General features: G+C 37.1%; 1 protein-coding gene across 1 annotated transcript in view; it reads left to right on the forward strand.

Annotated features, from left to right (window-relative positions):
* The window catches only part of LOC113239787 (eyes absent homolog 2), a 43,144-nt gene that overhangs the window by 22,616 nt on the left and 8,226 nt on the right, over positions 1 to 12,302 (forward strand). Inside the window, exons 3-7 of the mRNA XM_026476918.1 lie at positions 627 to 967; positions 3,178 to 3,289; positions 6,326 to 6,427; positions 8,278 to 8,428; positions 9,195 to 9,348. Coding sequence (XP_026332703.1) covers positions 627 to 967; positions 3,178 to 3,289; positions 6,326 to 6,427; positions 8,278 to 8,428; positions 9,195 to 9,348 — 860 coding nt within the window. The remainder of the gene's footprint in view (positions 1 to 626; positions 968 to 3,177; positions 3,290 to 6,325; positions 6,428 to 8,277; positions 8,429 to 9,194; positions 9,349 to 12,302) is intronic.

Below are 12,302 nucleotides of genomic sequence, written 5' to 3' on the forward strand. Positions count from 1 at the left end.
GCACGGATTTTCAACTAGAACCTGACTATGGTTCGCCAAATTATTTAACCAAGTCAACATATACTATTTTAAGGTATCTATGAGAATTGCAAAAGAACAAAAGGAACAACAACAATATTTGCAAACATTTTTTTAGTAGTTTTAGTAGAAGTAGCCGGCCAAGTAGTTCTTGTGAAGGAGTTTATTCAGGGAAGTACTGCGATCTTACCTATTTCTGCCGTCAAGTAGTAATATGAGCGTAACTGCGCTCCGGTTTTGAAGGATGTGTTGGTGCAATTACAGGCACATTGGACTTGTCAAGTTATAGGGTGACAGGCGCACTGGCAGTGTCCCTCAGCTCTTTGCGATTTAAAATTCTGTTGAAATTGAAACTACTATAGACAGGCGAGTCGCTTTACAATAAGCGCACGACTTGTTTATCCCATCTTAAGGTATCATTAAAAAAATAAACTAGTTTTGCAGATCAAGATGTAAAGTCCTTAATAAAAAATAAGTTACCCTGGAATATTTCACTAATACTAACTGCGACAGGTGGGAGAAAGAGATTATTTTCCACTACTACTTAATTGACATATGTTGATTTTCGGTAATGTTTTTTTATATGAAACTTTTTGTATTATTTCCAGATTATCAGGGGAAGTCAACACAAGCCCGTGTGAATCAGAATCAACATCAAACTCTCCCCCATCACTACTACAGGATGCATCTCTACCTGCTCTACTAGTCTCAGGCGCATCAACCCTGTTCCAAAGCACTACGACGACTACCAATCCGTCGCTGAATTTGTCAGCTGTCGACAGCTTATGCTTGCCTGGTAGTTCGGAAGTAGAGAGCTGTAGTTTGGCCAACGGATGCACGCCGAATTCGTCACTGGGCGGTCTGGCGCTGCCGTTGACGTCAGCCGGTGGATTGTGTTCGACCTCCTCGTCGTCTGCGGTTGCCTGGTTGATGAATGAAGATAGTGCGGGTAAGATATGACAACAACGTCGTATTCATACAGGCCTTAGGCGAATAAACAATAATTCTATTACGTACTTACATCCTTGCTATCTACAAGACTTATTGTATCGACAAGTATTATGATATGGCACTTATGTAACGTCATGTTATCCATGTTCACTATCTACTCGTATTTGATATTAATGATATCTTCATTTAATCTCGCCTTAATAAAAGCGAAAATGAATGAAAATTTCTTTAATATCTTTATTATTAATCACTACGGATCTCAAAACCCAACTACGGGCTTTTACTGCGCGATTCCCGAGTGCTTTCTGTGTAGTTGCCCCCTGCTGCTTTTCCATTGAGACTTATCAACAACGTACTGACAACAGTACTGACAAGATTCAATGATTACATAAATTGAACGTTTTAGATTAAAAATCGATACAACTCAAGTGGCTTTGGTTGATTCTGTATAACAGTGAAAGTGTTGGATCAATCACTTTATATGTAGTAAAATTGGGGACTTACACTGATTAGTATACGATGTGAAAACACGATTTCTAAAAATTTTCACGATAGAAAAAAAAACACAAACAGTCAATAGGTACTTTACATATATCAATGATTTTTTTGTATCAACTGAACTAATTAGAACACGTAAAATGTACGATGTACATTTTTCAAATGTCGATAGTAAAAAAATAAATTCTGAAATAAAGCCCCTGCCGCTCGACCCAAGCAATTCATTTTGTTTGTAATAGTACGGGAACACAAAACAACAAATTCGAATTCGAGCTAAGGTAGTAGGTATCGACTCTTAAACCAATGTAAACACTACGTCAAGAAAAGTATTGACATTTTTGTGTGCGGTGCTATTTATAATAATGTTCATGAAAATATTATTTTTTTAAATTTTTATTTATTTTATTTATTCAGGTAACAAACAGTCATTTGTCATAGTCATACAAACAATTATCTAAAAACTGTGCATATAAATATACCTATAGTACCCTATACTAAAATATACAACATAAATTGTGCAAATATGTGAAGGATACGAAATATTTACTTATATACTACCAAAATGTTTTACTGATAATAATAAAAATATGCATTAGAATGTCAGTTTTCCCACTTTGTTTCGAATTTGTAAAACATATCAACTTTATAAAGACACTTATCACAATAACTACACGATCGCCTGATAATGGTATTTTTTGCATAATCTGTTCGACAATTTGAAATATAAATCCGGGTACTCACTAGCAGGCTGTAACTGTAGTGTGTACGCTGGAAATAGTCTTCAATCAGACAGCTCACTGCGAACCGCACGCGTTCCGCACACTATGATTTTTAGTTAAATAACATGCAGCGGTTACAGCTCGGTAGTAAGTACCCGGCTTAAAATGTCGTTTTTGAACGTGAGAAGATACATTAAACGGGATTTTCTCCAAGAGTTCAGCGGAATCAATGTCTTCGTGAACGAGCTTGTATAAAAATATGCTATCTAGGAAATGACGTCTAGAAATTAGCGACTGTACGTTATTTCTTTTTACACCATCTTCGTAGTCAATATAGCCAAAACCAGAGCGATAGGCCAGGGACTTTAAAAAATTTTTTTAACCCTATCTTATTGAACAGCATAGTGAGACTAACTATAAAAATGTTAACCAATTATGCTAGTGTATTGAACCCATCGAGTATATAACCAGAAATAAAGACGAAATAAGGGTCATCCATCCCTGGAAACTCATCAGATAGGGCCTTATATGACTTTTAAATCAAATCAACTCTCGTTTGCGTTGAAGTCACAAATTAGAAAACTGAAACAGTGCAGCGTCAACAACTGACCTGTGTGTACGTCTCCGTATATTCCAAATATATTCTGTATTTTTTGTAATAAAGATAATATCTCTAACAATGGGGGCTGTTCCATTCGGTGGTGTGGGAAAAACAGCAAAACATCTAATTACAAAACAAACATTTCATCGGTAATTAAATATTAAATATGTAATTTTGCAATTTTAAAAAAAGCTCAAGTTAAACTGGTCATATTGAAGTGAAACAATTGACGACACCCGTCTTTCGGGCTGGCCAATCGGAGCGCAGTTGTCACATTAATGATTTGGCAGAATAGTTTTCTAACAAATTAAATGACATTTCGTATCTATTTCTGGTTATATGATGATATATCTAGATGATGATTGAACCACGTGTCTTTCTATTGTCCAGGTGGAGTCAAAAGCGAGGTGCGCAGCCCTGGGCTGTGCGAGGCGGACGTGGCGTTGTATGGCGAGGCGCTGCCCTACGACCAATCCACGTTGCCCTATCAGTATTACAATAGGTAATAAGTATTACTTTATATGCTTTACTCTACCATCCTTAATAACTAACATAATCGACATTATCAATGAAACAAGGTCTACAATATTATTAAGCGCAGACCACGCCGCGAACGAAGCTAACTAACTTAGCTTAGCTCACGTAGTTGCATGCAACCAACTATTTAGTAGCAGTAGATCTCCTTGTGAAAGTTCGTCATGGAAGTACTGCCCCTTTACCTATTTCTGCCATCAAGCAGTAATGTAAGCATTACAACGTTTCGGTTTTGAAGGGTAAGGGTGCTGGTCAAATTACAGGCACATGGGACTTTTCAACTTATGTCTCAGGGTGATGGGCGTAGAGGCAGTGCACTTTAGATCTTTGCGATTTAAAGCTCTGAGTGGCATTGCAACTGTTATGGACAGGCGTGTCGCTTACCACCAGGCGCACGACCTGTTCGTCCCATTACTTAGTATCATAAAAAAAACTATACCAGCTAAGTTACGTTAGCTGGCTTCGTTCGCGGTGTGGCCTGCGCTTTATTTGATGTTAAATTCGTGACTTAATCGTACAAAAACATATTTTATTTATATCGATGTTTCGGACGTGTTGCAACGTCAATGGTCTCGATGGGACTCACTTCTACTGAGATATGCCCTTTCCAATAAAAAAAAGGATCATCGAAGTCGATTACACACTAAACAAGTCTAAAAACTATATTAAAAAAAAAACTAAAACCCGACTGCAAAAATATTCAGCTGGAACGATAAAAAAGAAAAATATTCCCCCCTCACTATTTGGATTATTTTTATAGCTTAAACACTCCCACAATCAAGACGAATCTATCGACATCTCATATCGACTGTGAACTGGTAACGGTACTATCTGAATTCTGACAATTTTACAGGTGAAGAAAAAATCATTTATATAGCATCTGGTTTCATAAATAAAAATACTTAGTGTACAGAGTCAAGAGCACGACAAGCTTGACGTGCTCTTGACTGTACATACATACATGTGCAATAAAAATATTTAAAAACTGCGTATTTTTATTTAATCAGCCAGATGCTATATAAGTGACGCAAACGCAAAAGTATCTCAGAAATAGCTTAAGTAACGTCAATATAAATGTTAAAAGGTCAAACTTTATAATTGGCTTTATAATTTTTTAATCTACAATTGTATAGAAGATGTAATAGCTGTTAAGTTTGCTTATAAATAAATAAATAAATAAATAAATAAATAAACAGTTTTTTTCTTCACCTGTAAAGTTGTCATAATTGAGATAGTAGGTACCGATTGCAAGTTCACAGTAGATATGTGAAAATCCATCAAGCCGTTTAGGCTATAGGTACAGCGTGAAAAAGAAATGCACATGCATACATACATACCACACACCACATAAATACTAGATACATACACTTGAAAAACATAACCCTCCAGCAATCAGGTGAAAATACAGTCGAATTGAAAAGTTCCTTCTTGTTCTGAAGTCGGTTAAAAAAAGAATTACAATCTTTATTTATTACAATTAATTTTATTACAATTACGCAAACAAAGAACATCAGATTAACCTTAACATCAATGTAAACATTAAATAGTAAACAAATTGATGATTATAATAACAATTTGAAATTCCACCATTATGTCACGCACCGTAAATAGAAGACATTTTATCATCGTCTGGTAGCCGTGGCTAATTAAGAAATTCTGCTTATTAATTACCCCATTAACTAAGCCTCGAATTGGGAGCGGCCGGACTGTGACAACACATACTTAACAATAAACAGTCCATAATAACTACATAAGCAAACTGAATTTCACAAATTAACCGGGTTGAATGAACTAGTGTTAGTCGGGAAGCCGCAAAAGACTCGAGGCCTAAATATTAAGACTAATCTTGTTCCGATTAATTGATTGGACATAATACAACGTCAGGGTTTTGACAGAATTATCGCTTTCTTCTTATTTAACAGGTAGTTTCGTGTACGATTACTGACAAGTTCACTTTTACTTCCTTATTTTTTTTTATGTTATCAAGAGACGGAACAATCAATCAGTGGTAACACGCCTGTCCATGACAGTTGCAGTGCCGCATAGAGCTTGAAATCGCAAAGATCTGAAGTGCCTCTGAGACATAATAGTTATCAAGTTCCATGTGCCTGTAATTTCATCAGCACCCTTACCCTTGAAAACCGAAATGCTGTAATGCGAACATTGCTACTTAGCTGCAGAAATCTTTCACAGGGAGCCCTACGGCTACTAAAAAATTCCGTCATAAAATGAATACTTGTTTTACTTATTCATATTGTCCGATCGACTTCAGATTTTTTTTATAACTGTAGAAAGAAATCTGATGACATTACAATAATATAAGCTTAATCTGATGCTAAACCAGTACTGCCTGCAGACTACTGTCTGTTGTTAAAATTGTCATCTGCCGCTGGCTCACCATGACCATGGAGCCTGTGACCGTTCTGAAATATCGGGAAATCAAATCGTACCGCGGTATGAAACTATAGTTAGTGATGATTAATCATCGAGACGTAAAGTGCTAAACCGAAAATACTTTGCCCTGGAAATTCATCTAATTCCAATTAGCCAGCAGAGCAACACTATTCTGGAGCAAAATAAGATCTCAAATAATCACAGTACAGAGTACTAAAAAACCGACCTCGAAAGTCATTCATCACCTAGTTTGCCACTCTTGGAGGTGGAAAATTTTCTTCAAATTTAAATGGGAACACATCACATCAAAATCAGTTCACAAATGTCGGAGTTATCGCGTAACATATACATGCAAAAAAAACATACAGTCGAATTCAGAACCTCCTCCTTTTTTTCAAGTCGGTTCTGGAGATATTTCTCTTTAAATACCACAGAGAACTTGCTAAATTCTGGTTTTCAACTGAAGTTTTTAAATTCACATTTAATCCAAAATTTGAAAATTGCCCAGCCCCGTCAGCCGCCATCGGGCGCTTGTTGACGTCGGATCTGTGTCACATTGCCCCTCACCTCCTGAAATGTACCTTGCCTTAAATCTTACATTTATTTACAGCATGCAGCAGTATGGCGGCGGCAGTACCTCTTCGTACGTCAGCTCGCCGCTCTACAATCAACCCTATGCCGCGTACCCGCCAGCGCACAACACAAATAATAGGTACTTTTACATATTTGTAATGGCGTCGATACTGTGGTTTGGGAGCCACATAAATTTAGTTCATAATGACAGTGTAACACTCTCTATTAGTAAAAGGTATGTAATTAATAAAATTATTTAAAAAAAACCTCAAGAAATTTTAACCAATATTGGATAAATAAATTGTATACGTAAATAATTATGTAAAGTACGATAATTAACGTGACGACAATGCCTGCTAAGTCTGCTTGGATTCCCAATGAATAAGGACTAAACTTACTCTGTACCATTAAAATGTATTTCAAACAATATTGTAACTATCGTCATTCAGCCGTACGACGCCCACTGCTGGGCATAGTTATTGTAATCATTTAAAAACAATTTTTCTGGAACTAAACCAACATTTAGCTCCAAACGCGAAAACCTAAGAACTATACATCGTACCTTCAGTAAAAAAAGCCACATGAGATCATACGTGAAAAATGCGTTTGTCCCACGAAAGTTGTGAACATAATACGAGCTACACGAAACAAAATATCAGTGATCGGAAAAGGTAGACTATATTTAGAGAGAGCGCACTATCATTGTCCCCGTAATTTATAACCGATTCTGCAGCGAGTAAATAATTTTACCATAACAAAGTCGAGTCAGAAAGTTAAACGTATACCTAGAACTACACGAAGTGTCGATGCGATAGTTTTAGGATACTGTAAGAATGTTCGTCATCAACAGTATGTTTTTAGACAATTATTTTTTGACGAAATTTTCTTAAATATTCCGAAAAATTGGTGATTTGCAACAATTAGATACTCGCAAAATTTAGATAAATATAGTCTCCATACGGAACGTTCATTTTTAAATTAAAAATGAAATAGAACTTAATTATTAATCAAACACACACATATCTATATATATAGACAATCACACGATATTATGTAATAATAAATAATGAGCTAATTAATAGTAATGAAAAGGACGAAGCCTCGACATAGTGCTGTTTTTCAGTCTCCGCCTGTATTCTCTGTTGGACATTGTCGGAACATAATTTTAAACGAAAGGTCTATAACAAAACAAACATCGTTAATCTAACGTAAATCTAACTGTTTATTTACTGGTTACGAGTGATAATAATACACACATTTAGCAAAAACAAACAAAAGTAATCAGGACGACAAAGGGCACAAATGACTGTTACCAGATAACTATGGACTACCATTCCACATCCGATCAGTAACATGACGACTTTTGTTGCAAAATAAGCCTTTCCTCGTATTTTCGTTTGAAAGGATAAAAAGACTCAGCCGTCTTTACCGGTTTAATGTACTTAAGTGATGTCCCGAATCACGAAAAAATCCGAGACAAAAAAAGGTGTTGTCGTAACATAGTCTCCACTTTTTGTCTCTGTTTATGTAAATATAGTCTACCTATTCCGGTTGCAAATCATGTATATGTGAAATTTTAATCTATTAGTTTAATCTACAGAAAGTATACAGGTAAGGTAAAAAAGGCAATAAACACTTAAATACTAGAAAGTAAAACTAGGATTTTAAATTATATGAATAAAATTGGGTCCCCCCGGCAAGGTGCTCAAGATGCTGGCAGCGTTCCCCCTTTGTATATTGCTATGCTAATGCGTTGGGCAAGGTAGCTGCCGGCCCTTGAGTTTCCCAGACAGTCTATTCATTTTTTCAATGAAATTTTGTACAGATAAAGGGCACTGGGACCCCACGGGCCAAGGGTTTCGACTCCAAAGAAAGAAAGTTACCGACTAATTTCGGTCGTAGAATGCCTAAAACTCTCTCCTGAGAGGTATCATTTTGCATATGTTGCCTTATTACACCAATGATGCGTTATATTTTGATCGGCCTCAGGTCCTCGTGCAAAGCGACGCCGACGTACCTAAGCGCGTATGGCGTCAGCGGTGTTGGCGGTGTCTCCAGCACCGGCTTCGGCGCGCAACCATCGCCGTACTACAGCTCGTACAACGGCGGATTAAGCCAGTCCTTTCCTGCTACCCAACAGGTGTGTGACCTTACTTCTTAAGCGTGAAACGCACAAAGACGGGTGCTGGTCGGTCGTGTATCGGGTCGGGTGCATGGCGGGTGTAATTCCAACCCGCAACCACTGTCAGTGTGTCTCACGCTTTATGGCCGCTATTAGTTCGAAGAAATTTTTTTATAGGAAGAAAAAAATATTTAGAATTGCTTTGCAAACAGATGCAGATCATGGTCGAATGTTATTTGAATCATAGTTTAAAATACCCTTTTTTACCTCTGAGGTTCTAAGAGGTGTCTAATGTCAGAATTCTGCATTAGAAGCATTTCGGAAAGTGCTACTTTGGCCTTTGCTGTCTTGGACGACAGGTGCTATTAATTATTTTTTTTATAATAAGTAAGTGACTGAACGAACAAGCCGTGTGTCTGATGTTATGATACCAAATGATGGACGAACAAATCGTGCGCATGATGGTAAGCGACACGCCTGTCCATAACAGTTACAGAACAGCTCAGGGTGAGGGGCCCACTGTCGGTGCCCCTGAGACATAAGTTGGAAAGCTCCATGTACCTGTAATATCACCAGCATTCTTATGAGTGAGGGTGATTATCAGTGGTCTACGACACAATAAAGTTTCTGCACCTTTGGTCTATGGTGCATACCTTCGAGAAAATGTTGTCATACTCGGTTGAATTTAGTGTTAAAAAGCCTTTAAGATGTTCCCTTGGTCCTATATGATCAGACAAAACGTGATTTCCATATTGCAGTCCTAAATATTCCTATTTTTTCCCAGGATTACAGCAGTTATGCGGCAGGTTATGCGGAACATAACGTGGCTCAGTACAGTGGGTACTACGCTACGCCCAGTTATTCGCCGTACGTCAGCTCTCCCAGTAGCAGCGGCAGCGCCGGTCACACGTCATATCATTTAGGTGGTGCACTTTCAGGTGTGTAAAGTCAACTTTTTTTGTCGGCAAAGGTATATAGGAGTATCAGAATAGGATAAGCAGGCAAGCAAGAAGAATCTATGAATGATAAAAGGAGAAGATTTGCTTCAGAGAGCGCCCCTTGCGTTGTGAAGCCATTCTCTGAAATACGAGTCAGCCTTCTCGTCTCCGGATGCGGCACGAACTTGCGCGAAGCTCCTCAGAGAAATATCTTCTTGTCTTTACAATCGAGACTAAGGCAGGCGATGCAATAGTGTAGTTCTTGGCGCTGGTCTGTTTGGCGCTCTCGTCTGCTCTGCAGCTGTATTATCCGACCGGTCGTGCCAATGAAGTGCGGGGGATGGTAGCGTCTCAACACACAGCGTCCGACCTCCAGGTGATGTGTGTCTTGTTATGTCGTTGGGTCCAGTGTGTATGTCATCAAGATAGATACTCATTTATGGGGGTGGCAAATTAGCCTAAGACCAATAAACGCAAGCCACGAAAGGCGTTCTTGGCGAGAGATAAGTGCGGTAATTAAATATCGGACTTATCAGCTGAAACTGCTATAGGAATATTATATTGTGTGACATAAACATAATAAAATATGTACTTATATAATATTAGAATACAAAAATATTGTAATCATCGAAGAAAATTCCCGGGATTTACAAATTCAAATTTTCAACATGGACTGACTTATGGTAATGACGTTTATTAAACCATATAAAAAAATAAATTTTGAAGTTTGAACATTGCCGCGCTTTGTATTTAATAGCGTATCTGGAAAACTGATACTGCCAATGGCAGCCTGCCGCACTGGCGTTTTACTTGACAATGACGTTGACATTTCGGATTGCAATATTGTCTTGTTGCTGTCATATAGTAAATGAACAAAAATGTTTACAAACATTGTAATAAAATGAATATACTCGACTCTACAAAGTGCTCAAAGTAATAACAAACTACAACATTCCGAATTACATTCCACTACGACAGTTTATTGGTGACAAACGTATCTTCTGTGTGAAGTACTTAATAAAATGAATAAGAAAAATAAGGAATTTCCTCCAAATAAACGCAGAAAACTTGAAGATAGCGACTCAGAGGAGAATCACGATGCTTATTCTTCTGACGACTGCTCGGATTCTGACGCAGAAAATGGTACAAATAACATCATTCCATTACTAAAAGTATTTATATAGCTGTATACCTAATTGAATTCTAACATGAAAACGAATTGAGAAACCTGTGACCTTGGAACTTGCTGTGTTTCACCAAAATATTGCTAGCTGTATCTCCCTGCATAGAGAACTATTTACTAAAGTCCAAACATCGGAGGTACTCGAGTCTACGAAAGTACAGGATTTAAGTACCTAGATTTCATTATAATATAATATCATTTGACATTTATAATTTTCTCGTTCATCACTAACTATTACAACAGTAAGTATAGGTACTTAATTGTTAACCGACTTTAAAAAAGGAGAAGGTTCTCATATCCACTATATTTATTTTGGGTGTATGTTATGCAATTACTTGTGAACCAATGACGATTTTTTTTGGAAAGAGGGTACCCTCAATATTGATCCTATGGAAATTTAAAGAAAATAATCCACTGCTAAGAGTGGCAAACTAAGGGATGAAACCGGTTTTGCGCACTTTCCGTTAATCACAATGAAATTCGTTAAAGCAAACTTGAGGTCAGTTTTTTTTAAATAAAATAGTTATAATTTTTTTTTATAGTAAGCTACACACCTAACAACCTTGGTACCAAGTACCAAGCTACACGCCTGTCCATTACAGTTGCAATATATCACTCAGAGCTTTAAATTGCAAAGATGTGGGGGCACTACCACAGTGCCCGCCACCCTAAGACGGTGAGATAAGTTGACAAGTCCCATGTGCCTGTAATTATCACCAAATATAAGGTTAATATCTGATTATGCAATGACATTCTATTTTAAATCATCAAATGTAACAAATGAATATAGTAAACATTGTTATGTAATCAATTAAAAAATTGCCTCATCTGTTTAGATTGTATTTTTAGCGATAAAATTTTAATACTTCTTTTGGGATCATATGGACAATGTTCTAAAAATATCTGTAGTGTGTTTTCGCTATGGAAGGTTTTCTTTTTCTGCGTACAAAAGTGTTTTTTCATGCTAGCCTGGAAAGGCTTTTGAAATGTGAACTTGACAATGGACTGTGTTGCACCTAGCTTTTTCTTTTGATAAAAAAACTGATTTGTTGTAGTTCAACTGTTTTTCTTTCATCTACCATTTTCCTCACTATAGTGAGGTGAAAAGTTGTGAGTTTCGCTCGGTAGCTAAGTTGTTTTGTGTCTCGTGGCTTGAAACTCTAACTACACTCAGGATTCTATTTATGAACCATTTGGTTCTCCCAATCTAAGGGTCGTATTCCGGAATTCTACTCAATACTCAAGTCAGGACTTGAGCATTGCAGTGAGCACTGAAAATCATACACAAGTCCTTGCCATTAGGGTTGTATTTCCAGTGGTTGTGTTTCCAGTGCAATCCTGACTTGAGCATTGGGTAGAGTTCTAGAATACGACCCTATGAACCCTTCACTTGCTCAGGTTTCAATAAAAGCACTCGTCAAACAACAACTTTGCAGCCTTGCATAACAAATAACTATTGTAAGGATTATGCAACGTATCAATTGATAGTCTATGCCTCCCATTGGGTAGGCATAAACATAGATGTTCTCCTCAATACATACCTATTTAGGAGAACATGAAAAAAGGGTTTAATTATGATGTTCATGTAAAAGAATTCAAATGATGATTGAAGTTATTCTTTTCTTCTTCTTTCTTCAAATTAAATGTAAAGGTGTGTAAAAAAGGAGTGGCCTGTGGTTTATATAAATATTGTTATCTTAATTCCACCTTTTCAGCTATCTCTGTAGAACTCTAGTGATGCTATTGATACTTTAGAAAATAATACTGTAAC

This window comes from Hyposmocoma kahamanoa, unplaced genomic scaffold (assembly GCF_003589595.1).
Source record: "Hyposmocoma kahamanoa isolate Upper Pololo Valley unplaced genomic scaffold, ASM358959v1 116, whole genome shotgun sequence".
Classification (NCBI taxonomy): domain Eukaryota; kingdom Metazoa; phylum Arthropoda; class Insecta; order Lepidoptera; family Cosmopterigidae; genus Hyposmocoma; species Hyposmocoma kahamanoa.